The following is a 26,802-nucleotide window of genomic DNA, read 5'->3' on the forward strand; positions in this document are numbered from 1 at the left end:
TTTTTAGTGAAGCAGTATTCAGTTGTATGAAATTAAATCAAATGTAAAAAACTGGCTGTGCAAAAATTTGGTTTCCTTGTAATTTTGCTAATTTGAATGCAACTGCTCAATACTGATTACTGGCAACACCAAATTGGTTGGATTAGCTCGTTAAACCTTGAACTTCATAGGCAGGTGTGTCCAATCATGAGAAAAGTTGACCAATTGCAAGTTGTGCTTCTGTTTGACTCTCCTCTGAAGAGTGACAGCATGGGATCCTCAAAGCAACTCTCAAAAGATCTGAAAACAAAGATTGTTCAGTATCATGGTTTAGGGGAAGGCTACAAAAAGCATCTCAGAGGTTTAAACTGTCAGTTTTAACTGTAAGGAATGTAATGAGGAAATGGAAGGCCACAGGCACAGTTGCTGTAAAACCCAGGTCTGACAGGCCAAGAAAAATACAGGAGCGACATATGCGGAGGATTGTGAGAATGTTACAGACAACCCAAAGATCATCTCCAAAGACCTGCAAGAACATCTTGCTGCAGATGCAGGTGTATCTGTACATCGTTCTACAATTCAGCACAATTTGCACAAAGAACATGTGTATGGCAGGGGGATGAGAAAGAAGCCCTTTCTGCACTTACACAAACAGAGTCGCTTGTTGTATGGAAAAGCTCATTTAGACAAGTCACAGTCATTTTGGAACAAAGTGCTTTGGACTGATGAGACAGAAATTGAGTTATTTGGTCATAACAAAAAGAAGAACACCGCATTCCAAGAAAAACACCTGCTACCTACTGTCACATTTGGTGGAGGTCCCATCATGCTGTGGGGCTGTGTGACTAGTTCAGGGACTACTGGGGCCCTTGTTAAAGTCGAGGGTCGGATGAATTCAACCCAATATCAACAAATTCTTCAGGATAATGTTCAAGCATCAGTCACAAAGTTGAAGTTACATTCAGCCCTGGCATAACTGGAAGGTATCAGTAGACCTTTAGCTGGTGATCAGTAGATCTCAAGACACTTTCAACTAACAGCTTGTCTAAATCACACTCCTGTTTCTTGCTTTTCATTCAGATATTTATTATCTAAGGTTACATAAGAAATAGTTGTTTGTTAAATAGAACAATATACATTTTCTCATGAATCAATATTTAAGTAATATTTTCGACACAACAGAATGCTAACAATGTTTTTATGGATGTAGATCATAATAGGACATCACCACTAAAAAGTAGACCTCGCATTAGTAAAGTATGGGCACTCCTGGTATAGGGTAATGGTGTTCACTGCTTCATGAGGGCTAGAAGTTCTTAATAAGGAATATTTATAATCCAGACTGGAATTTAATACTCTATTTCCTGTGGCCCTTCATGTGGATCTGAAGCTCAGTGTTTCACGCAAGTGGTGAAAAGTGGGATGCTGGAGGTGCTCTGCAGAACTGGCAGAATATGACCTTGAATGTTTCTTGTCAGGGAAAAGCAATTAATGTCTGAAGCCATGGTAGGAATTTAATTCAGTCCAATTACCAGCAGTGCTGTGAAAACCCATGAACGTAAAGCTGCACATCAGGCAGACGTTGCCAAAGGGGACATTGATGTAAAGGGAAAAACATCAAACTCTTTCTCACATAATTTTCTAATAGCTCATAATCTGGATTCCTGCTGAACAGTTGAACTGGAGTAACTTGAGAATTCTGTAAATTAATTCTGTAGAACTCTTTGGTACCCTATAACACTTAAAGGTGATCTAACATAACATTTAAATTAGGGATACATCGATCACACTGGCTCTGGATGTGGGCGAATCCTTTGCACTGGAGCTGGCTGAATACCAAATGTAATCCCCCGCTGCAGCTGGAAATCGGTGATGTGCACACAAAGCTAAATTAAGACTTCTTTAGAGTTTTCTTCTGAATACTTTTACCTCACAGCAAATTCTTCACATTGTGCAGGGTTCGGATTCAGTATGACCAGGCTCTTGGATTTAACTGAATCCGAATCTGGTTGAAAAAGACTTGGATTCAGCTGAATCCGAAACCTGTTGAAAAAGACTTGGATTCAGCTGAATCCGAATCCTGTTGAAAAAGTCTTGGATTCAGCTGAATCCGAATCCTGTTGAAAAAGACTTGGATTCAGCTGAATCCGAAACCTGTTGAAAAAGACTTGGATTCAGCTGAATCCGAATCCTGTTGAAAAAGTCTTGGATTCAGCTGAATCCGAATCCTGTTGAAAAAGAATTGGATTCAGCTGAATCCAAATCCTGTTGAAAAAGACTTGGATTCAGCTAAATCCGAATCCTGTTGAAAAAGAATTGGATTCAGCTGAATCCGAATCCTGTTGAAAAAGACTTGGATTCAGCTGAATCCAAAACCTGTTGAAAAAGACTTGGATTCAGCTGAATCCGAATCCTGTTGAAAAAGAATTGGATTCAGCTGAATCCGAATCCTGTTGAAAAAGACTTGGATTCAGCTGAATCCGAATCCTGTTGAAAAAGACTTGGATTCAGCTGAATTCTGGTTTTGGTGCCAATTAAAATATAGCTATAACCTTCATGCAGGAGTTTCTTGGACACCCTTGTACCTGGGAGAGGTAGCCTATACTTAAATAGTTTCCATGCACCTCCTTCCTCTTTATTTAGATATTTGCTGAGGCTCCTCAAAAGCCTGGTAAGTCCATCTCAATGGATCTGAGTGGTCAACTGGAGAAGTCTGTTAGTCCCCACCTTTGCCTGATTTACTTTAAGAGGCTTCAAAATAAAGAGTAAAAGGCAGAAATGGATGTGTTTAAACATTTTATTTATGGTCTGTGTGCTTTAGTATTCAGACCAGGCCTAGGGCAGCTCATCACATAAGAACAAGTTTCCAGTCGCACCAAGCCGGCTTGGTAATCTTCAATTTCATATCAATATACAAACCAAAAATTTTTTTAAAAAAGGAATCCCATTCGGTTCTGGCTCCAATTTAAATAAATTCGAGACACAATAATTTAATTCAAAGAGAAAACATTCTTTCAAGTCACGTACACAAGATGCGCTCACAGTAAAACGGGGACAGTAGAACAGTAGGACTTGCACAGCCGGCCACCAAATGCTCCTCTAACGTTTACTTCAATCAGAAGTCAGACATTTCAAAATATTTATATATTTTTTTTGCTGGGTAAAGATACACAGGTAAATATGTAGAAAATGATAAAGCACATGCTCCTAAAATTTCTACTCAGGTTCCATGAGCTTTGACACATTATTCCACCGTTCCCAACAGGACTGGCCATGGACGCACAGATAATATCGAATGTAACTAATTTTCATAAGATATTCGGTGCGTGTATGGTGGGGAAAGAGCCGACCGATATCAACAGAAGACAGAATTTGGGTGCTTTTGAGGAGACCCAAACATCGGCCATTGTTAGTGCTGAATGGTCAGATACAGGTAGAATTCTATTGTTTCTAAATTTATATCTGACCATTCAGCTCTACACGTGTGTATTGAAACCAACCATCTTTCTTGGAAACATCTTTTCCAAGAAAGATCGTAATTGTTACGTCTATGGCCTCCTTGCCGATAAGATACATTGGTCAACAACACCTGAGGGTCCAACAGCACAGACAGGCTCGGAACCATTGGAACGTAAGAAGGTAAAAGAATTCCTAAAAAGAAATTTGTTTGAAATAAAGCATTACTGGATCTTAAAGGATATCATTTGTCGCCTTACATTTTAACCCAATCCTACAGTCGTAATGCTTTTAAATACAGAGAATGTTCTTCTACAACAACGAGAGCCAAAACTCCTGCAGGTAGAAGAGAACTATGTGGTGAGGTTCTCACCTGGAGTCATATCACAAGCTTTAACACTAAACACTCAGCTTTAACACTAAAGCCAATAACATCTCTAGAAAAAAAAATAGCAATATTAAATGAATATTAGTCAACGTTGGCGGGCAAAATGGTGCCTTCGTAATGGACTGTAGGCACCAATGTAATTTCACAGCAGTGGAACCCAGACCAAAGAAGAGGCTCAATTAGGCCAGACCACAGGTAGGGAGGGAGTCAGCAGGAGGTGACAGTTTTGATTCACCAACAGTGATGCACAGTTAATACAATCATCTCATTCAGTACAATGATGCCAAAGCACAAACATAGGGAAAAACAAACACACACCATCTTAAGCACTGATCAATTACCTTCATTATAAGATAAAACAAAACATGGATAGAATTTTAGATACACACACACACACACACAGTTGGTAACAAAAGAGCCAAAGAACAGCCCTTCCCTGACCAACACATGATGATTTCAGACAGACATTTGCAGCAGATTTAAGCCAAATATTGTGTATGGTACAAAAGTGACAGTAGGAATGCTCACAGGAGCAACATCTGGTGGAGAGTAAGTCAAACAGATTCAACAAATCATGCAACAGACGAGAGCGCGAGGAATCGACACTCGTATGTAAGTTTTAACCTTAAGGGCAGAGACACACGTGGAGATTTGGGGAGATTTAGTCGTCCGGCGAGAAATCTCCTCTTCTATGGGCGACTAATCTCCCCGAACTGCCATCCCGTCGGTAATATAGAGTCTAGCCAGCCGGAAGGCAGTTGGGGGAACAGCCCCATGAGGAAACTTCAGACGACTTCAGAAAACGAAGCGCTCCAAGTGCCATCCCGCTGGCAATTTAGATTCTAGCTGGCGGGAAAATTAGTTGCCCAAAGAAGAGGCAATTTGTCGCCAGGCGAATCTAACCACATCTCCACGTGTGTCTCTGCCCTAAAGGAGAACCTTAATTATAAAAAACCTACCCATCTACCCTACATAGACCCCCCTCCCTGCTCCCCCTCAGCCTAGCTCTTACCTATGGTAAATACCCCTAACTCTTTACTTATCTCTATTTGCAGATTCAGCGCAGCGGAGCTCACGGGCGCCATCTTCCGGCTCATCGGCAATTTCGGCGCATGCGCAGTTGTCAACATCCTGAGGATTGCTCCAAATGCGCATGTGCCGATACAGCACTTACTTCCCAAAGAGAAAAAGATGGTGCCCGTGAGCTCCGCTGCATCTGTTAAGTAAACAGTTTGGGGCATTTACCAAAGGTAACAGCTAAGCTGGGGAGCAGGGAGGGGGTTTATGTAGGGTAGGGTTTTTTCTAATTAAGGGTTTAGTTCTCCTTTAATCCCAATGCAACAGTAACAATTTGCTTCCAAAATTGCAGAGTGTGCCCCTATATGCAATGTAATATGGCTCTGCACATACATCCATAATCAGTTGGCTCAGGTTCAGGAATATAGAAAGCTGCCTCTCTCTGGAGTCAATGCTGCATCATTATGGCAGCCTGTATCTGAATTATTCATTGCTTGTAACGTCAACACTATACATTGTACACTATACTCTCCACCAATCAGAAACAAGCAACAATAGATCTACCTATAGGCACACGACATTCCTCCTCTGCATAGAGATGGTGTTCTTGCACAAACATAATCCAAAATCCTGACCTTACAGTTGGCTTGAGGGACAATAAACTTACATACAGGTAGGGGACCTGTTATCCAAAATGATTGGGACCAGGGGTTTTCCAGATAAGGGATCTGTCATTTGGATCGCTATACCTTAATGGCAGAGACAGACGAGAAGATTCAGGGAGATTAGACGCCAAGCGATAAATCGCCTCTTCTGCGGGCGACTAATTCCCCCGAACTGCCTCCCTGCCAGCTAGAATCTAAATCACCGGCAGGATGGCACTCGGATCACTTTGTTTTCCGAAGTCGCCTGAAGTTTCGTCGTGAGGGCAAGTAATCTCCCGAACTGCCTTCCAACTGGCTAGAATGTAAATCGGCGGAGGGATAGCACTTGGAGCGTATTGTTTTCCGAAGTTTCCTGGTGAGGCAACATTGGGCGACTTTGGAAAATGAATCGCTCCGAGTGCCATCCCGCCGGTGATTTAGAGTCTAGCCGGCAGGGAGGCAGTTCAGTTTAGTCGCCCGAAGAAGAGGCAATCTGTCGCCAGGCGACTAATCTTCCCGAATCTTCTCGTCTGTCTCTGCCCTAAGTCATTAAACACCTCTGTGTCAAACTGTTTGCATTTCAACCCATCTCAGTTTGCTACATTATTGCGACATTTCTATTCTATGTGTACTGGATATTGTGAGTGGCTCCCTAAGCTCAGTAAGTGACAGCAGCACAGAGCATGTGAATCAGTGAATCAGCAGAAAAGAAGATGGGGAGCTACTGGGGCATCTTTGGAGACACAGATCTTTACTGCTAAAGGGCTGTGGTTGCCTTGGGCAGGTACAGAAGCACAAAACATCATGTACAACATTTCTAGTTACTTCTTTAGTTAAGCTCTAGTTTTCCTTTAAGAAGAAGAAGAAGCAGAATGTTCATAGGAAGCCATTTTATCTTATATTTATCTAAATCCATGCCCATGCACTTAATGGGAATCTAACGGGAAAACGAAAATTTAATATAAGCTTCATCTTGATGAAATAAGAAACTTTCTATATATATATATATATATATATATATATATATATATATATATATATATATATATATATATATATATATATAATGAAACTTTCTGTACCTTTTATAAAATAGTTTCTCTTCACTCTGCCCCTCTGAGCAACCTGTCTCTCCTCTCTTCATTCTGTCTCCATGCAGTAGGTGGAGTCTGGTTTTGATTGACAGTTAGCTCTAATACATCCTTTGGGCAGGGGTTGCACCCTTAACCTAGGTGCTCACTCTTTAAAAAATAACCGACTCGGATGGAAATCCTGTTTCTCTGTGTAAAGGAAGTTATTTTGTTGACTTTCGTTTGTGCTGGAGCTAGTGATGTCATCAGTTATAAACGGTGAGTAGTCATTTTTTTGTCACATGACTCACTAAAACTTGTGTATTATTATAAATAAAGTGCCCCTTGTTGGAAAATATGAGGATTTTAGAAGTAACCTCGGAGTTCCATGACCTCAGCCTTTGGCCTCGTGTTTTTATACCGTCATGGAACACCTCGGTAACTTATAATATCCTTATATTTTACAAGAGGGGGTACTTTATTCACTATATCATTTACAAGATATTCATGGCTTTTGTGTATTATACAGTGAATAAAGTACCCCCTATTGTAAAATATAAGGATATTATAAGTCACCGAGGTGTTCCATGACCATATAAAAGTACGAGACCGAAGGATGCACCGAATCAAGGATTCAGCCTTTTTCAGCAGGATACGGATTCGGTCAAATCTATCTGCCCGGCTCAACCGAATACTAATTTGCATATGCAAATTAGGGGTGGGGAGGGAAATCACGCGACTTTTTGTCACAAAACAAGGGAGTAAAATTTTTTTGCCCTTTCCACCCCTAATTTGCATATGCAAATTAGGATTCAGATTTGGTTCGGTCAAATCTTTCGAGAAGGATTCGCGGGTTCGGCCAAATCCAAAATAGCGGATTCGGTGCATCCCCAGTTTTTATACAGGTCATGGAACTCCGAGGTGACTTCTAATATCCTCATATTTTCCAACAAGGGGAACTTTATTTATTACAATACACAAGTTTTAGTGAGTCATGTGACAGAAATGACATCACTACTCACCGTTTATAACAGATGACATCACTAGTCACCGTTTATAAGGATCATTTACAGGATATTCATGGCTTTTGTGTATTATAAACCTCTAATATACAGATAAATTAAACAAAGCTCACTAATAACACTATACATACAAGTCACGTTCTTAGTAGTCAAGTATTGTGTATGACTTTAAGGAATGCTGATCTAGATTTTGAAGTGCATATCCTGCAATACTGGACCTTTATTTAAATCCCAATATTCTGAAGGCTACGGCAGTTCAAGTTCAAGAAGAAGAACTTTAGGAGGGGCAGGCTGCTGACTTCCATTCTCCATAGTGATGGCGGCTGTAGCCTTGGAAATAGAGCGATTTGAATGGAAAAAACCTGCCAAACCCAGGACGCTGTAGGCTGGACAGGGCCCTTCATTCAATTCAAAATGATGTCCGCATCCTTTTTATAATCTGCCCACAGAGACACTAATTTGCACTAAATATAAAACGCAGGGCCGGGGGGGGGGGATACGCTTCGTTAGCCGATTATTTCCAAGGGGTCAGACAACACACAAATATGACAACCTCCATTCATAAAACACATAAAAACAATAGAATCAATCAAGGGGTTGTTCACCTTCCGAACACTTTTTTAACTTCAATTGTTTTCAGATTGTTCCCCAGAAATAAAGACTTTTTTTCAATTACTTTCCACCATTTATTTTTTACAGTTTTTTCAAAATCTTAAGTTTATTGTTCCTGTTTCTGCTGTTAGTCTGGCAGCTCAGTAATTCAGACTTTTACAATTTTACATTTAGTTGATCCATTTCTCAGCAGCATCTCTGGAGTATTAGCAACTATTGTATCAATTCTAACAGCTGCCCTTAAAGGTGAAGTAAAGTGTAAAATAGAATAAGGCTAGAAATGCTGTATTTTGTATACTAAACATAAACATGAACTTACTGCACCACAAGCCTAATCAAACAAATGATTTATGCTTTCAAAGTTGGCCACAGGGGGTCACCATCTTGTAACTTTGTTATACATCTTTGCAAGACTAAGACTGTGCACATGCTCAGTGTGGTCTGGGCTGCTTAGGGATCGTCATAAATGATCAAAACAGCCCAAGTCAAATAATATCAGCCAGAAGCCGATACAGCAAGACTGATTAATAATCAGAATATACAGACTGCACTGGGTCCTGTGTTGTCATGTAATCTAATGTGGATTTTATAGTTTTTGTATTGTTTAATACAAACTTTCTCCAACTCTGCAGAACCAGTGGCTGCAGCAAAATAATCCGCCAAATAGAATCCCAGTTTATCTGTTTAAATCTGGCTCCATGATCTTTGTCCCTGCAGCTGGAAACAGTAAAGGGGATGTAAAGGCAAAAATAAAATCCAATACAAATCTCTACACAGTCGCCGACTGCTCTACAGGGAAACAAACAAAGCTGCTTGAGTTCTGCATGGCTGGGAAGTAAGGCGGGGGCTCCCCCTGCTGTTCATAAGTATGACTGTTTCCCTGCAGAGCAGTTAGGGACCGTCTGACAATTCCTATCCACAGCAGTAAATGAAGGGAGAATTTCACTGCATACACAGTCAGGTTTTTTAATTAAAGTATATTGGAGATAGGTTTCTTTTTCATTAAAGACATTAAAAATGGTATTTTATTTTTTTGCCTTTACATGCCCTTTAATAAAATTCAGGGTTTCTGCTCAGCAGGGACAAAAATTAACAAACATGTGTGTGCCACTTTAATGTTGACACCTTTTTACAAATTTACCCACAGAGGTGTACCAAAATGGCCTCTACCTGAAAGCCAAAAAGAGGCTTGGCTCTTACTCAAAAAAGAGGCTTGGCCCAAAATACTCTCTCTAAAGAGATGCACCTGAGATCATTGAAGGGTTGGTCTGATGTGGGATATTCAGGGATTGGCTAATGCTTTTATTGTTGGGGTGTTACGATTGGTGCACTTGTGTTTAAATATTTATGTTTGAGCTTCACTTACTCAGCCTATGATTTAGTGTTTGTAACCCGGAACGCGGAGGACACAATAAATATTTTATGCTCAATTTCTACAATTCGTTGGAAGATTGCCTTTATTTGAGTGCCTGCCATCAGATTTATTCACGGTTGTCCGCTCCCCAAGCTGAGGGCTCAGGGTTAGGGTGCACCTGGGCCTCCTCCTATATGTGGGGAGTTAATAGTCTACTCATGAAAAGCCCCTCTTCAGTCTTATTAAAAGATAAACGTATCAACTAAATTTATCAATTTCGACCAGGTTACTGGGTCGGTGATTAGAAAGTCATTGGAAAAAGTCGTTATTTTTGGTGAACTATCTGAAAACAACGAGGTGTTTGAGGAGGTGAACAACCCCTTTCACACAGATGAGGCCACAAGAACAGATATAGATGAGCTTTCATTCTGGCTTGTCTTAAAGCATAATGCGAGACTGGGGAAAGTGAGCAGTACTGCACTGCCCATAATGGATCCACAGTTGGAGTCTTACCCTTTAACAATATCCTTGTATTATAGCGGTGCACTGCAGCTCACCTTCATCATTCTCATACATAGTTGTTTATAATAAATCCATGCAGATACATAAGAGTATTTTCATGGCACTAAACATATGCCCATTCAAGAGAAAATGCTGAAACCTCAGTCTGAATAACAGACAACACAAGCAACAGCAAGACGGAGGGTGACGAGAACAAGGACAGCGGCAATACAGACAGGGGTTACATCCGGTTACGTCCAAGCAAATATCTCTTTCTAATTTTAATGCTGCTTTGTCTTTGGGGTTGGTCCAGTGTAGAAAGCACAGCTATGTTTGCCATTAATATTGCCAGAGGGAAATATTAGGGGTGTCAGTGCGGGGTTTATTGGCCGAGGCCAGGGAACCCAGTCACCAGTGTTAGCGACTTGTTTTGGAATATTCCGAAAAAAATACTGAAGACAAATCCCATGATCCCATTTGCATATATCAGAAAAGACTTGAGCCACGTGAAGTAAATGGCACCGACATCTGCCACTTCTGTGTGTATCACTGACAAATACAAAATCAGGCTTGAGCGATAACACGAAGAACGCAACATCACGGAAATACGGACAAATGGCTAATATTCGGGAATTTTGTTCTCGTTAACACAATATAGTGGTTAAGAAAAATATAAAAAAAACGATTTGCTAGTGAATTCTTGCAGGTTCTAGAGGATTTAAGAGGGGTCGCTGTCTAGGAATGAAACCGCTGTGGTTGAGCAGCGTATTGACTAAATCCCATACAGCCTTCCAGTGATTTCTTTAATCCTCAAAGTGCATTCAGTGCAAGATCTGTGGCTGCATCTGGTTTATCCTGGCGTATTGGACAAGAAAATCTTTAAGACCAAAAATCTGGTTTTTGTTCGCAGGTTGCTGTTTTACCAGTGTTCGGTTTGGTTCTGCATAAAGGAATAGTGATGTCCTGGCTCTGGCCTTCTACATCCACATCCAGCAGAGTCCGTTCAATGGCAGGGGGAGGCACCTGGAAGGGAAGGAAGCCAGTAAATGCCGGTCTCTCTTCCACGGTGCTGCCGCTGCTGCTGGCAAAGCAAGAATCCAGGTTGCTTGGAGTATCAGTGCATGAGCTGTTAGCTGGAGACTCGCTGCGGTTTCTGCTGGGAGAAACAAACCACCAGGAGTCAAGTCTTTGCCTGTTAGTGGAAGGCCGTGGCCTCGGAACAAATTCCAAGGTATTAGGCCTTTCCAAAGCAGAGTCCTGCTGTATGTTCCAGCGCCGGGGAGTAGGAGGGAAAATGAGGTTGGGATCCGGGAGACGTGGAAAATCGTGCAGGTCTCGACTTGGGGAAGGTACAATACCTGTGCAGGAAAGATGAGAAATTAGAAGAATGGCACAGGAATCATGTTTTTTTTTTTTCAATAAAACTCAATTAACTCGCCGCACACATTCGTTTATAATTTCCAGCACTGGCCTAAATTTATTATGGCAGACTAAATCAATTTAATTCTACCAATCCATTAATTGCAATGAATTCATTTACCATTGATCCACTGCCTCAAGTGCATGGGTGTAAAAAATGATTAAGTATTTCAATGAATTTAATTTTTAACACCCATGCACTTTAGGCAGTGGATCAATGGTAAATGAAATAATTGCAATTAATGGATTGGTAGAATTTAGTCTGCCCTTCTTAATAAAGGTAATGAATTAGCACTGGAATTAGCACTTTAACCTAAGTTATAATTTTGTAACTTATTAATTTTTAATGAATTGATATATTCACTATTTATATTTTTAAGATCACGCAATCATGCAGTTAAGGTGTAATCTTTTCCAATCATATGTATTAAGTAAGTGGATGAATTTGATTTTTAGAAAATCAAATAGAATTATTGGTTAGAAGAGGGGTTCTTTCTTTTCTTTTTTTGTTCCTAAAAATATGGAATGGGCACTGTTCTATTGCAACTAGGGATGCACCGAATCCAGGATTCGGTCGGGATTCGGCCTTTTTCAGCAGGATTCGGCCAAATCCTTCTGCCCGGCCGAACCGAATCCTAATTTGCATATGCAAATTAGGGGCGGGGAGGGCAATCGCGTGACTTTTTGTCACAAAACAAGGAAGTAAAAAATGTTTTCCCCTTCCAACCCCTAATTTGCACATGCAAATTAGGGTTCGGATTCTGTTCGGTATTCGGCCGAATCTTTCACGAAGGATTCGGGGGTTCGGCCGAATCCAAAATAGTGGATTCGGTGCATCCCTAATTGCAACTGTACATAAAAATTGCCCACTAATAAGTTATACTTATTACTTAAAGCAGTTCTAATGCCAGTGGATCTCCACTTGAACTTCAGTTGCATATCTTCCTCCAATATCTAGTAGAACTGCATCTCTAATAAGAACAGTAGCTGCGCATGAGCCTCAGTACAACTACTGTCCTCCCCCTATGCCTTTTGCAAATTGGTTTCAAAGTCTCTGTCTGACATAAGCCCAGTAACTACCAAATGCTTAGAATTTCATGGTTCATTATGTGGGCAGCAATTAGTGTAGATCTGACTTTGTGACATAGCAATACTGTATAGGTCATGTCAACAAGGTGTTCCACTAAGGCAGGGGTCCCCAACCTTTTTTTACCCATGAGCCACATTCAAATGTAAAAAGAGATGGAGAGCAACACAAGCATAAAATAGTCCCTTGGGGTGCCAAATAAGGGCTGTGATTGGCCATTTGGTTGCCCCTATGTGGACTGGACACCTACAAGAGGCTCTACTTGGTACTATACTTAATTTTTATTTAATTAAAACTTGCTTCCAAGTCTGGAATTCAAAAATAAGCATCTGCTCTGAGGACACAGAGAGCAACATTCAAGGGGTTGGAGAGCAACATGTTGCTCGCGAGCTACTGGTTGGGGATCACTGCACTAAGGGAATGAAAGTAAACGGGTGCAATTTATGAATAACATCAGTGTATACAATGGAAGAGACACACTCTGTAAACCCCTAATACAAAAGCAATGTTTATTATACACTTGATGTCATTTTGAATGTATCCAATAAAATATAAGTTAGAAAGTAGACTGGTGCTGCACAGGGGGTGCTGCATTGACAGTACAATAGTCTATATTTTACTGTGGACTTTCTATTGCTCAGTTAGCAGAGAACAAGAACAGATTATTCAAAGTTCACACATGACCAATTATTCCTCTGTTTGTTAATGATTCTCACAACCATTAACAAACAGAAAGAACCACATAGTAGAGTCCTGCGCAGAAGACCCGGACTCAACCCGAAACCCGCTTATTTACCCATTTCAATCCGCCACCCGAACTGGACCCGCAACCTGCCAACCACTATCAATCAAGTGATGGTGCTGCAAACCGGAAGTGACATCATCAAAAGTGGGTGGGGCAGAAACAAGTAAAACTTTAAAACTAGTAAAATAGACAATATTGCACAATATAAGACCTGCAACCCACAGCTATACCCGCACCTGAAAATCCTCCCCTCATTTTTTTGCAGGTAACCCACAGGTAACGGACGCGCTGCAGGACAGGTACCACATAGCACATTTGCAATCAGTCCTATACTTTCTTTTCATGTTAATATGCAATTTATTAGCACGACGATGATACTTACTTGTTCCTGTGCAGCCTACAAAGCAATTATTAGAGGATGTTCCATTAGCAATTACAGAGACTGCTTTAATGGCTCCATCAGAAGGAGTCCTTCTGTGAGCCTGATGGACTCTGGAATTCATAGTTACATGGGTTGGGGTGAGGGATTGGTTGGGATCCCGTTTAAATGTCTCGATGTGCACATTGACTAATGGATTAATAACAACCGGCAGCTGCTGCTCCACTGGAGACGTGGGCATTTCATATACTATTAGCTCATCACTATCAGAGCGTAGCAACGAGCGAGTAGAATTACATTCGGATATGGAAGACAAAGACTGCAGAGTGAGAGACGTTGTGGGCTCTGGTGGATGAGATGGAGACTCCTCTTTGCCGAAGAGTTTTTTTGACGGAGGGCTGGTGCTTCTCCTGGGACGGGCGGCACGCTGAAAAAAAGTTTCCTTTTTTTTCTTCTCTTCTTTTGGTTCTGGTTCCTCTTGACCTAACTGGCACTTGCCCGATTCCATAAAGTCAAAGCCTAAACCTACAGTAGCAAGGAGAGCTCCACAACCAAGGAGAACCAAGGAGCACCTCTTATGCTGGGATCCACGTTTGAGGCTATTAGTGGGAGTAAGCTGAGGGGTGCTGTTAGCAGAGTTCACTGGGGTGGGATTTTCACTGGTGTCACTACATTGTCCCTCCACATCGTCTCCTTTATGGAAGGGAATGCAGAGGTAGGATTTGTTTGGGGTTGGAGTTTGGCTCTCTTTTGTGTCCGTCTGGTTTGCTGTGTCTGCACTATTCTCCACCCCTGCGGAACGAGAGAAAACAGGTTCAGATAACTTAAATACCAAAAAAAGGAACCCTGAAACTGCTCAGACAGGTTCGAAAGTTTCAGTCGATAGTTTTTGTGCTTAACTAGTCGGACCGGTATTTTGATACATATGCCGCATTTATGTTGTTTTTATGCAGTTGCTTTGTCTTTAATTTCAAGATGATTTATTAAAATTCTTATTCTTGCACAGTACAGGTACGGGATCCGTTATCCGGAAATCAGTTATCCAGAAAGCGCTGAATTATGGAATCCGTCTCCGATAGACTACATTTTATCCGAATTTTTTAAAATGATTTCCTTTTTCTTTGTATAATAAAACAGTTGCTTGTACTTGATCCAAACTAAGATATAATTAATCCTTAATGGAAGTAAAATCAGCCTATTGGGTTTATTTAATGTTTACAGGATTTTCTAGTAGATTTAAAGGGATGATGTAGTTTTTATTTCTAAATTACACTGAAAATAATTGACTCTACAATATAAAATGTCATTCCTGAACCAGCAAGTGTATTTAGTTATAATATTGGTGTGTAGGTGCATCTCAGGTCATTTTGCCTGGTCATGTGATTTCAGAAAGAGCCAGCACTTTAGGATGGAACTGCTTTCTGGCAGGCTGTTGTTTCTCCTACTCAATGTAACTGAATGTGTCTCAGTGGGACCTGGATTTTACTATTGAGTGCTGTTCTTAGATCTACTAGGCAGCTGTTATCTTGTGTTAGGGAGCTGCTATCTGGTTACCTTCCCATTGTTCTGTTGTTAGGCTGCTGGGGAGGAATGGGAGGTGGGTGATATCACTCCAACTTGCAGTACAGCAGTAAAGAGTGATTGAAGTTTATCAGAGCACAAGTCACATGACTTGGGGCAGCTGGGAAATGGACAATATGTCTAGCTCCATGTCAGATTTCAAAATTAAATATAAAAAAAAATCTGTTTGCTCTTTTGATAAATGGATTTTAGTGCAGAATTCTGCTGGAGCAGCACTATTGACTGATGCTTTTTGAAAAACTGACAGTATCCCTTTAAGGTATGAAGAGCCAAATTACGGAAAGATCCATTATCCGGAAACCCCCGGGTCCCAAGCATTCTGGATAACAAGCCCCATACCTGTACTATTTATTTTGAGCACAGAGAAATTAAAGGATTTGTCCAAGATGTCACTTGATTTCACTTCTGCTAAACGGTAACCCTGCTTGAACCCTGAATGCAAATCACAAGATACAATGAAAGGGAATCACTTTTTGACTCCAACAGTGGGTGTCAGGGTGGCATCACAGCGTTGTAAAAAGAAGTTCTGAAAGGTAATACCATCTGCTTCCTACAGGAAAGAGAGTGTACTGATATGTATGAGCAACAACTGGAGGAGAACTATATAATGTATGTGCTAGCTATAAGCAGGGTGCTTCTATTGTGATCAGTATCTGTAACCTACAAACTGAAGTAAGCATATGTGTCTCACCTGTTTCAGTCACAGCATTAAAGCCAGGTGTTGAGGAAGTTCGGAGGGGCTTCCTATGGTTTGAATGATTAGGAGAACAGGATTTAAATCCCTCGACAGAAACTCTGAGGCTAAAAGTAAAAAACAGAAGTCAATTAGAGAGCCAAGAGGCATATTGCAGTTTCTTAATATATATTTATATATTCCAAGCTCTTGTAAGCCGGGGCCACTGATCCATAAAAAGCATTCATATATGTGTATAATACTTTCTTACATTATGATAAATCATTACAATATATTTATTATTCATGTGGAATTGTTAAAGGGGCCTCATAACCAACTATTCAACATTTTTTATTTCCTTGTTTTGTGACAAAAATTCACACGATTTCCTTCCCCGCCCCTAATTTCCATATGCAAATTAGGATTCGGATTTGATTCAGCCGGGCAGTAGGATTCGGCCTAATCTGAATCGTGCTGAAAAAGGTTGAATCCTGGCTGAATTCCAAACCAAATCCTGGATTCAGTGCATCCCTACTTTTGAGCCCCTGAAATAAAGTTATTGTGTTAAAAAAAAGGCTTTAGTTCCTCACATAGGTATCACTAAAAAGTAGTCTCTTGACAAAGCCGCGTTGTGCGGCTAAACAGCTGTCGAGGCTACATGCTGGGACCCCCTCTCCCTGAGTTCCGACTGATTTAGGATGAACAAGGCACAATTGCACACAGTAGTGAGGCTTGATGGAGCAGTATTATGTATCGGAGAGCATGACTTCAGCAGCTTGATGGAGTCTTAAAGGAGAAGGAAACCCCCTGGGCGCAAAACCCCTCCCCCCTCCCTCCTCCCCCCTGGCCTACCTGTCCCCCCGGGCAAATGCCCCTAACTTGTTACTCACCCCTCTGCGCAGGTCCTTTCCACCGAGTTCACAGGCGCCATCTTCTCCCACGTGGTGGTCTTCCTGCTTTGACCGCCGTCTTCTGGCACATGAGCAGTAGGAGCATTTTCAGGTACGGATCTACTGCGCATAAGCCGATTGTCACAAAGTGAAATCAACACAAAACTTTGTGACATTCGGCGCATGCGCAGTAGATCCGTACCTGAAAATGCTCCTACTGCGCATGCGCCAGAAGATGCAGGTCAAAGCAGGAAGAAGACTGCGTGGGAGAAGATGGCGACGGTGAACTCCGTGGACAGGACCTGCGCAGAGGGGTGAGTAACAAGTTAGGGGCATTTGCCCAGGAGGACAGGTAGGCCTGGGGGGAGGAGGGAGGGGCAGCACAGGGGAGGGGGAGGGGTTTTGCGCCCAGGGGGTTTCCTTCTCCTTTAAGTGGAACGGCGATACAGCTAAGTATCATATTAATTAATCCCAAGAAGATGCCACATATATGTTGTTCAACGTGGCTCATTGATAGAGGGATACAACTTATGTTATATTTTGATATTGTGATACAATAAACAATAGCTGCCGGGTCCACTAATTAACGTATGGCGGACTAACTGCTTATTCAATACAACATGCTTCGGTTATTGCCTTTTCTCCACAAATTACCTCCAAAATCTAGTGCTATCTTCACAAGTACTCTTTAGTCGCCTTACAAATCCTGTCTATTCCAACTCGGCACACTGGATTTTCTTTTTGTCAGGAAACCGGGTAACTACAGGGAGTTAATATATCCAGGAACGCTCAGGACTTTGTAATTTATAGGCTCTCTATAACCCTAGCATCACTGGATACTATCGGCCGTTTGGATTTACAGACACACGGAATTCCGACATTATTATTGCCGACCTTACGATCCTTCGTTCTTTCACTGCATCATAGTACATGCAAATGTTTGTATTATGGTAACTAGGGTGTAGAGAGTGATACAACTAATATAGACGGGGCCCCTTCTTTTACATAACAGCATTATTTAGTTTTTAAGTGTTTTTATATGTACTGTGAGTTATTGGCATGGTGGTTAATCAACATTGCCTTTTTATTTATATACATACTGATTCAAATATTTGATCATCACCTAGCCGGTTCAAAGAGCATAAATCCCTTTTGTATATAGTCTATTATCACCAAAAAGTATTGTCTTAAAGAAGCAAATCTTTAAAAAAATAAAGAACAGCTTTTTAAAATAGGCCTCTATGTGAAATGGCATTGGGCTCAAAGTCAACATAAAGCACATCTACACATACTCTTATGTTGTCTTGTGTTATGTGAACTCTTACCCGTCTTCTCCTGCCCCAGAATCTCTGCTGCCGAGTGCCCCCGATGCCCACGTGCGGACTTTCTTCTTTGTCTCTTTCTTCTCGTCCTCTTCACTTTCATCTTTCAAGCCGGCAGCACTGCAATTTTTTGTAATGCTAGAATCTCCAGGAGTCACTGTTTAGAATGAAAAACCTTATGAAGATTTCATCCATATAAGAGAGGTCTATATGCCCAAAAACATGTCATTTCCCATTTCTATAGGTATTGTCAAACTCTGATAGACCAGGATACAGATGTAAGCAATACTTTAACCGATTGGCCCACACCTACCTTACGCCCATTATACTAATGGCTCACTGGGTTGTTTTTTAGGGTTTTCAGCAAAAAACATCCCCCCTTCTACTTCCCATATAGTTAAATGACAATAGCTTGTAAAGTGGTCACTCTTTCTCTGAATAAACGCTGCTTGGTGATGTCATCAATTGCAACCTCAAAAGTCTGCCACCGTGCAAATCAAAATATATGTATGTAGGAGATAACAGGCCAACTCTTTATTACAGGTATAGGATCCCTTATCCGGAAACCTGATATCCAGAAAGCTCCGAATTACGGAATGGCTGTCACCCATAGACTCCATTTTATCCAAATAATCCAAATGTTTAAAAATGATTTCCTTTTTCTGTGTAATAATAAAACAGTAGCTTGTACTTGATCCCAACTAAGATATAATTAATCCTTATTGGAAGCAAACCCAGCCTATTGGCTTTATTTAATGTTTAAATGAATTTCTAGTAGACTTAAGGCATGAAGACCAAATTACGGAAAGAACCATTATCCAGAAAACCCCAGGTCCCGAGCATTCTGGATAACAGGTCCCATACCTATATTATATTAATAACAAATTGAAAGCACCACCATATTCTAAAGTGTTGCAGAATAGAAGAGCCTATATTAAAACCAACAGATAGAGGTAAAATGAGCTCTGCTTAATAATAGTCTGAAAATATATAAACATATTAGAAGTCTCCTTGGAGACCAATAGCCTGTATAAAAAGGACTTAGTCCAGGGCTGCAGCTTACAGCGTGTCTGGTCACTTTTAATATCATTATACTTTATATACCCTAAAGTAAGACAACCCTATTAAATACATTTTCCAGTTGCAGTTAAAGAGCAAATAAAAGACAGGCTGTAAACAGATTGCAGAGAATACACACAAGCTCCGTGTGACGGTCATATGAGGATTTGACGCAGGTTACCCCATTACACTTCTAAAATAACTTACAATGAATGGCTCGCAGCCGTGGGATTATTGTCGGACTTGCAGGCGGGCTGAACTTTGTATTAATTAAACTCTTCCTTTTGTCCATGGTTGGAGAAGCTTGCACAGTGAATTTGTGTTGGAAATCTGCAAAGCAAAGCACAAGGCATCAGAGGACTTGAAAGCTGAACACTGTTAGGAGACAAAGTCAAATGATTATGCACAGTACTATACAGCTCAGTGTGTCATTTCTATCCTACAAAACAAAAATGAGGCCATTTGAGACATACTCCTTTTGTCATGACCTGGTGCAGTGTCCTTTGAAAACACAATCTTTTCTAAATGATTTGTGTACACTACCCTATTCCATTCTCCAGCAAAGTGCAGAAAGCAAGCATAGACCCGCTGTGAACATTAGCAGAAATTTTGGAAGGTGACTAACAAGGAGATTCACAGGCTGTTTCAAAGTAGTTGTGCAGGAATTTGCTGCCTTAGTTGGGAGTGGAAATACAGGTGGACTTTATATCAGACTATGAAGATTTTCATTCATCCAGGTCATGGTATATCTAGTATAGGTAAATCTAAAAACTTTTGAACGCTACAGGGCAAAACTCAGCTGTCTTTCTACACTTAAAAGACAAGGGACACTCCTTTGAAGATAGCAAGGTCCAAATCTTGGATAAAGAAGACGCTGGTTTGAACAAGGCGTGAAAGAGGCGATTCATGTCAAGGTGGAGAGACCATCCCTGAACAGAGGCGGGGGCCTTCGACACCACCTGTCTGCTACATACAATGCTCTTCTAACATCTGTACCCCGGCGGATTCAGAACACTTCACACATCCATTCATGCAACTCTCACAAGTAACACCTGTATCTAGGAGTTGCATGACACATTGGATAATCCTATCACAGAATCTACACAGAATCTACACCTCTATGAATTTCTTCAGATGTCGCCTCTCTGAAGAGTTACAATGGGCCACTGTAAATGGATTAGTGGAAGAGTTTATATGCCGAGAACTTCCCACACCAGTTGTACTGAAGAAGCTGCTCGGATGAGTAGTGAAACGTCTTCATTGATTACTCAGCAAGTCCAGTTGTTTTTAGATTTACCTATACTAGATATTTATAACAGACACATGGCAGTAACTTTGCTGTTTGTGTCCTTCAGTTCTATCGAGTGCAAGCAGTAGCCAGAAATTCTGTTTTTACTGACCACTTATTAATAAGTAAATATGACTGGATAGCCACAGTTGACCTCTTGAGGTTGCCTTTCTGATGTCTCAGCACAGTTAATGTGACAGTAAAAAGGTGCAATGGCACCTATTATTGGGTGAGTTTAACAGTGGGAGACCTTCTTACATATAATAGAAAAACCATGACAGACTGTATTTAGTCCAGGGTAACCCGAGTTCTATCAAAGTGAGCCAAAAATAGGGCCAAAAGCTATACATATTATGGCATTACAGCGTAGCTGTTGGAAAGCAAACATCTGATTGGTTGCTGCGGGTTATTTTGCTCCTTTTTTCACCTGCAGTGATAAGTTCACATATGGCAGTTGAAGCTCCATTGGGTGCACGGCCATATGCTTCCCTAGGACAGCTGAACAGCAGCAAAATAACAAAAAAAAATAACAAAAAAGAACTTATGCATATTTTCTATTTATCACTATTACAACAAGCATTGGCATGCATTACTAAGCTTTATCTGAGCAGGCAAGTTCTTTCAAGCACTAGAACAAAACAGCAATAAATGATTCCCAGAGATAATTCTGTGTACAACCCTAAAGCAGTTATGAATAAAACCCAAGCTTGGAGAGGAAGAAAACTCCCATGGTGTGCCGATAACTGCAGCCCTTAACAGAAATGCTTGTAACGGTCACCTTGTCTGAGCAGAATTATATCAATCTGTGGCTTTGCATTTTCTATTAAAGGGATCCTGTCATCGGAAAACATGCTTTTTTCCAAAATGAATCAGTTAATAGTGCTACTCCAGCAGAATTCTGCACTGAAATCCATTTCTCAAAAGAGCAAACAGATTTTTTTATATTCAATTTTGAAATCTGGCATGGGGCTAGACATTTTGTCAATTTCCCAGCTGCCCCCAGTCATGTGACTTGCTTGGAGAGAAATGCTTTCTGGCAGGCTGCTGTTTTTCCTTCTCAATGTAACTGAATGTGTCTCAGTGGGACCTGGATTTTACTATTGAGTGTTGTTCTTAGATCTTCCAGGCAGCTGTTATCTTGTGTTAGGGAGCTGCTATCTGGTTACCTTCCCATTGTTCTTTTGTTTGGCTGCTGGGGGGAAAGGGAGGGGGTGATATCATTCCAACTTGCAGTACAGCAGTAAAGAGTGATTGAAGTTCATCATAGCACAAGTCACATGACTTGGGGCAGCTGGGAAATTGACAGTAAAAATTTTTTTTCCCATGACAGTATCCCTTTAAGGACTTGGAAATCTTTGATACAGGGGTAAAAGAAGGGGAATTACTCCATCTCCAAGCTTTTCTGGGAGAATAGATTAAAGGGGTGGTTCACCTTTGAGATAACTTTTAGTATTATCTAGAGCAGGAATCCCCAAACTTTTTCACCGGTGAGGAACATTCAGATGTAAAAAAAGAGTTGGGGAGCAACACAAGCATGAAAAACATTCCTGGATAGAGCCAAATAAGGGCTGTGATTGGATATTGGTAGCCCCTATGTGGACTGGCAGCCTACAGGAGGCTCTGTTTAGTAGTACATCTGTTTTTTATGCAATCAAGACTTGCCTCCAAGCCAGGAATTAAAAAAATAAGCTTATGCTTTGAGGCCACTGAGAGTAAAATCCAAGGGGTTGGGGAGCAACATGTTACTCACGAGCTACTGGTTGGGGATCACTGATCTAGAGTGATATTTGCAAGTGTTTTTTATTTTTTAAGGTTTTTGAGTTATTTAGCTTTTTACTCAGCAGCTCTGCAATTTGCATTTTAAGCAATCTGGTAGCTAGGGTCCGAATTACCCTAGCAACCATGCATTGATTTGAATAACAGACTGGAATATGAATAGGAGTGGTCCTGAGTAGAAAGATTAGCAATAAAAATTAGCATTAACAATACATTTGTAGCCTTACAGAGCATTTGCTTTTTAGAAGGGGACAGTAACGCCCATCTGAAAGCTGCAAAGAGTCAGAAGAAAAAGACAAATAACTATAAAAACGATTAAAAACAAATAATGACAACCAATTGAACAGTTGCTTAGAATTTACCATTCTAAAACATACTAAAAGTTAACTTAAAGGAGAACTAAACCCTAAAAATGAATATAGCTAAAAGTTTGAGCTTGTCAATAGCAGCAATGATCCAGGACTTCAAACTTGTCACAGGGGGTCACCATCTTGGAAAGTGTCTGTGACACTCACATGCTCAGTGGGCTCTGATTGGCTGTTGAGAAGCTAAGCTTAGGGCTCGTCACTAATTATCCAGCAGAAAATGAGCTTCCCTGGCTGTAATATAAGCTGATGCTACAGGTTTGCTGATTATTAAGTTCTGATGCTAATTGCACTGATTTCTGTGCTGCCATGTAGTAATTATGTGTATTAATTACTAATCAGCCTTATATTGTGACATTTCTATTCTATGTGTACTGTATATTGTGAGTGGCTCCCTAAGCTCAGTAAGTGACAGCAGCACAGAGCACGTGCAGTGAATCAGCAGAAAAGAAGATGGGGAGCTACAGGGGCATCTTTGGAGACACAGATCTTTAATGTGTCTCCAGCCTTGGGCTGGTACAGAAACACAAAACATAAGTTCTCCTTTAAAGGTGAACCACCCCTTTAATAAAATTCTAAATGTATTCTATCCAGTGAATGGGGCACATGTAGAGTTGGCCTCTTTTCTAGAAAAAAATACTAGCTTTCTATTTCTATTCTTTTATTATAACAATGGCGTCAGGCAACATTTTTACTGGTAAAATACTGACCAGGTGGCGTCCCTAGGCACAGGTGAACTACATACCGATTATGTAATTCTTACCAACACCATGCTCTCCTACTTCTCTCATTGGCAGCAGGTAGCTCAGGAGTTCACAATGAGAAATTGGTCATAAATGGTCATAAGACATGGTACATAATTCAAAGCCTGGTACATTCTGCCCAGATACAGGTATAAGATCCCTTATCCGGACACCCGATATCCAGAAAGCTCCAAATTACAGAAGGCCTGTCTCCCATAGACTCCATTTTATCCAAATAATCCAAATTTTTAAAAATGATTTCCTTTTTCTGTGTAATAATAAAACAGTAGCTTGTACTTAATCCCAACTAAGATATAATTAATCCTTATTGGAAGCAAAACCAGCCTATTGGGTTTATTTCATGTTTACATGAATTTCTAGTAGACTTAAGGCATGAAGATCCAAATTATGGAAAGATCCATTATCAGGAAACCCCCAGAGCATTCTGGATAACAGGTCCCATGCCTGTACTAACAAGCATATTTGTTCATTCTGTACTGAGAGGAAGGAACGGTGTTAAACCTTTGAGGGAATACTGTAACGTGTGCGCAGTTTGCTATCCAAGACTAAAGGGGTTATTTACTAAAATCTGAAAATGTCTCACTATTTTATTAAAACCATTTTGACCAAACTCCCATGTACATTATTACCATATTTATCAATGAATTAACTAAAAAATCTGGCGCAGGAAAACTCAATAAAATCGTAAAAGAAAAAAAAAATCAGAATTGTATTATTTTTTCAGATTTGACACCTGAAAACACAGAATTTTTCGGATTATTGCACAAGAACCCCAACCGCTTTGGATTATTGTATGAAGCCCAGCACAGATCATAATATTTTCCAATTGTTTGGGACATTTGCCATTGACTTCTACATGACCTCGGCAGTTTAAGATGGAGTACTTTTTTATTCTGACTTTTAGCAGCATCGGGTTTTAATAAATCTCGAAAAAAACCAGTTTCTTTTCCCCCTGAAAAATTGTGTTTTCCCCTTTAAAACTCTAACCACAAATATTTTAATAATAACCCCCTAAGTTTTGAACTTCCGAGACACAAGTTAATATTTACTAGTCTATTGCAGTTAGAATTATGGAAGCAAACGTTGAATAGGTTTTGTAGGTTACTAGACTAGACCTGACTTGTACTAGACTCTTATTACTGAATGTTTATGTCCATTTAATTATACTTTTTAAGCTTGCAAGCATGGCCCCACACTTGAAAATGAGCAGACAGGAGAGTGAATGGAGGTTAACATTTAACAGAGGTTATATGCGTGTGAAACCCACCAGAAGGCAAGCTAATAATGTTGCCATCCAGCTTTAGTTTGTTCTTCTTAAACTTCCCCTTTCGCTTCTTCACTTTGGGTTTCTCTTGACACAGTTGATGAATGATTATGTTCAGCTCCCGTTCCAGAATGTCGATCTCCCGATCGGCCAGCTCTTGTTCTCTCCTTCTCAGTAGTTCTTCGTGGTTTTTCTGTTCCAAGGCGGCCCGAGACAGTTCTTCTTCCCAGCTCCGCAACTCCTGGGGTTAAAAGGAAAAAAAACACAAACCGTCCTTCATCAAAGCAAATAAGATAGGGATAATGTCAGCATCTTAATGTGTGTGCTTGTGTTGGTACAGACAGTGTGTAAGTTCAGTATGATGGAAAAAACAAGAGAGACATACAGTAAAAAGTTGACATAAAACACCAAGTTGTTTGAAGCAAAGTGTATTAAAATTTGCTTCAGTGCTTTAAAGCCAAAATCAAACACATATTAACAATCTGCCCAGTACAAGCTAAACACGTTTAATCAAACTACATATATAGTTTTTTGAAAAAACTGCAGGTTTTAAAAAAATCCCTTACTTTGCCAAATGGGTTTTCACTGAGGGAGGCCATATTGAGACTATAACAGAGACTCTAATATGCAAATTTCAGGAGCATGCTCAGATTGTAACGCTGCTTTGAGTATTCTACCCAGAATGGCTTGTTTAAGTAAACTCCTCCAATAGAAGTCATTATGCAAATGAAGGGCACACACTAACTTCCAGCAGGTGGCAGCACTACTGAACAGCAGCTAACACACAGGTTTGGCTGATTTGAAAATAGCTTAGAAGGGTTGATAAGCAAGCAAGGAATTTCAACTGAGCATGTGCGAGATTTCAGAGCTGCAGTTGGCTGGGAAGATATAGGTAGGAATAGCTTAGAAGGGTTGATAAGCAAGCAAGGAATTTCAACTGAGCATGTGCGAGATTTCAGAGCTGCAGTTGGCTGGGAAGATATAGGTAGGAGGAGCCAGTGAAATCCAAGATGGCTGCCTCAGCTAGAGCTGCAGGGGAGATAGGGGAGATCTTGCAGAAGGAATAGTGAGCTGATCGTTTACATTATACAAACAAGTCTTACTGTTTTAAAAATCGGATTTCTTGAACTTTCACATAGTGTATTTACTTAGTAAATGATTTTGGTCATGATTGGTGCCCTTTAATGGTAAAAAGGTATAAAGGCAGTACGAATAGATTGGAATAGGAAAGCATTAGTGCAGTATGGATTTAGTCTTCAGCTGTAGAGAAATACACTTGCTAATTGAGTAAACTGACTATAGTAGGCACTGTGCACGGCATGGTACATGTAGGCTGGAACTACAAACAGAGTATTACTAGACATCAGTGCAAACATGGCTGCTATCACACACAACAACAAACATGCAACAACTGAGATACGGAAAGCAAAATACCTGTTGGCTATAGGATATCACACAGTGCAATTATTTCCATGTTGTTCAGCAAAAACACAAGCTTTACTTGCCATGGAGTATAGAATCTACAGCACTGGCTGAGAGAAGCATTTCTGCTCCCTTATGCACCTTGGTAAAACAGCACGGACATTGCTCTGCGTCATGTAGCCGGAAGCTGTATGTCAGTGCAGTTTTACAGAGGTGAGTAAGGGAGCAGATTTGCTTCTCTAAGACTACAAACAAAAACAAAAAACCTGCAGGCTGAAAAGTGGAGCCAATGGTATGAGTGCCCTCAGCCTATAAGGTGGTGCCAATTGCAGCTGGCACTAAAAGAATAAAAAGAGATCCATTCTATAATCTCACATTTAAGTACAAGCTCTATACACTGAACTTAAGTTGAACAAAGGGGTAAAGGGTAAAGGGTAAATACCCTTTAAAAAAGCCTGAAATGTGTACATTTCCTATTTTTTTTTTTTTGTATTTGAATTATCAGAAAATAATAAACTCTTTTAAAAGGCCTTTGGAACTTCTAGCTTATTAACCCAAGGAACTGTCAAGCTGGAACTATCCAGCGAATGGTAATTCCACACATCAGCGATGCGGAGATTTCTAGTTTGACGGTAGCTGAATAGTCACAGATAAGATGTTTGCTTCTGTACATGGTAAAAACAGCTGCTATACTTTATATAAAGTATAGACCTATTATGGTTCTA

The 26,802-nt window shown here is 40.5% G+C and overlaps 1 protein-coding gene across 1 annotated transcript in view; it reads right to left on the reverse strand.

The window, feature by feature from the left end:
- Positions 1 to 10,298: 10,298 nt before the first annotated feature.
- map3k9.S (mitogen-activated protein kinase kinase kinase 9 S homeolog) overlaps positions 10,299 to 26,802 on the reverse strand; it is a 40,678-nt gene continuing 24,174 nt past the window's right edge. Inside the window, exons 6-11 of the mRNA XM_018232232.2 lie at positions 24,659 to 24,896; positions 19,406 to 19,528; positions 18,143 to 18,296; positions 15,946 to 16,055; positions 13,677 to 14,465; positions 10,299 to 11,401 (exon numbers count right to left, since the gene is read on the reverse strand). Coding sequence (XP_018087721.1) covers positions 10,923 to 11,401; positions 13,677 to 14,465; positions 15,946 to 16,055; positions 18,143 to 18,296; positions 19,406 to 19,528; positions 24,659 to 24,896 — 1,893 coding nt within the window. The 3' untranslated portion in view covers positions 10,299 to 10,922. The remainder of the gene's footprint in view (positions 11,402 to 13,676; positions 14,466 to 15,945; positions 16,056 to 18,142; positions 18,297 to 19,405; positions 19,529 to 24,658; positions 24,897 to 26,802) is intronic.

Source organism: Xenopus laevis, chromosome 8S (assembly GCF_017654675.1).
Source record: "Xenopus laevis strain J_2021 chromosome 8S, Xenopus_laevis_v10.1, whole genome shotgun sequence".
Taxonomy (NCBI): Eukaryota; Metazoa; Chordata; class Amphibia; order Anura; family Pipidae; genus Xenopus; species Xenopus laevis.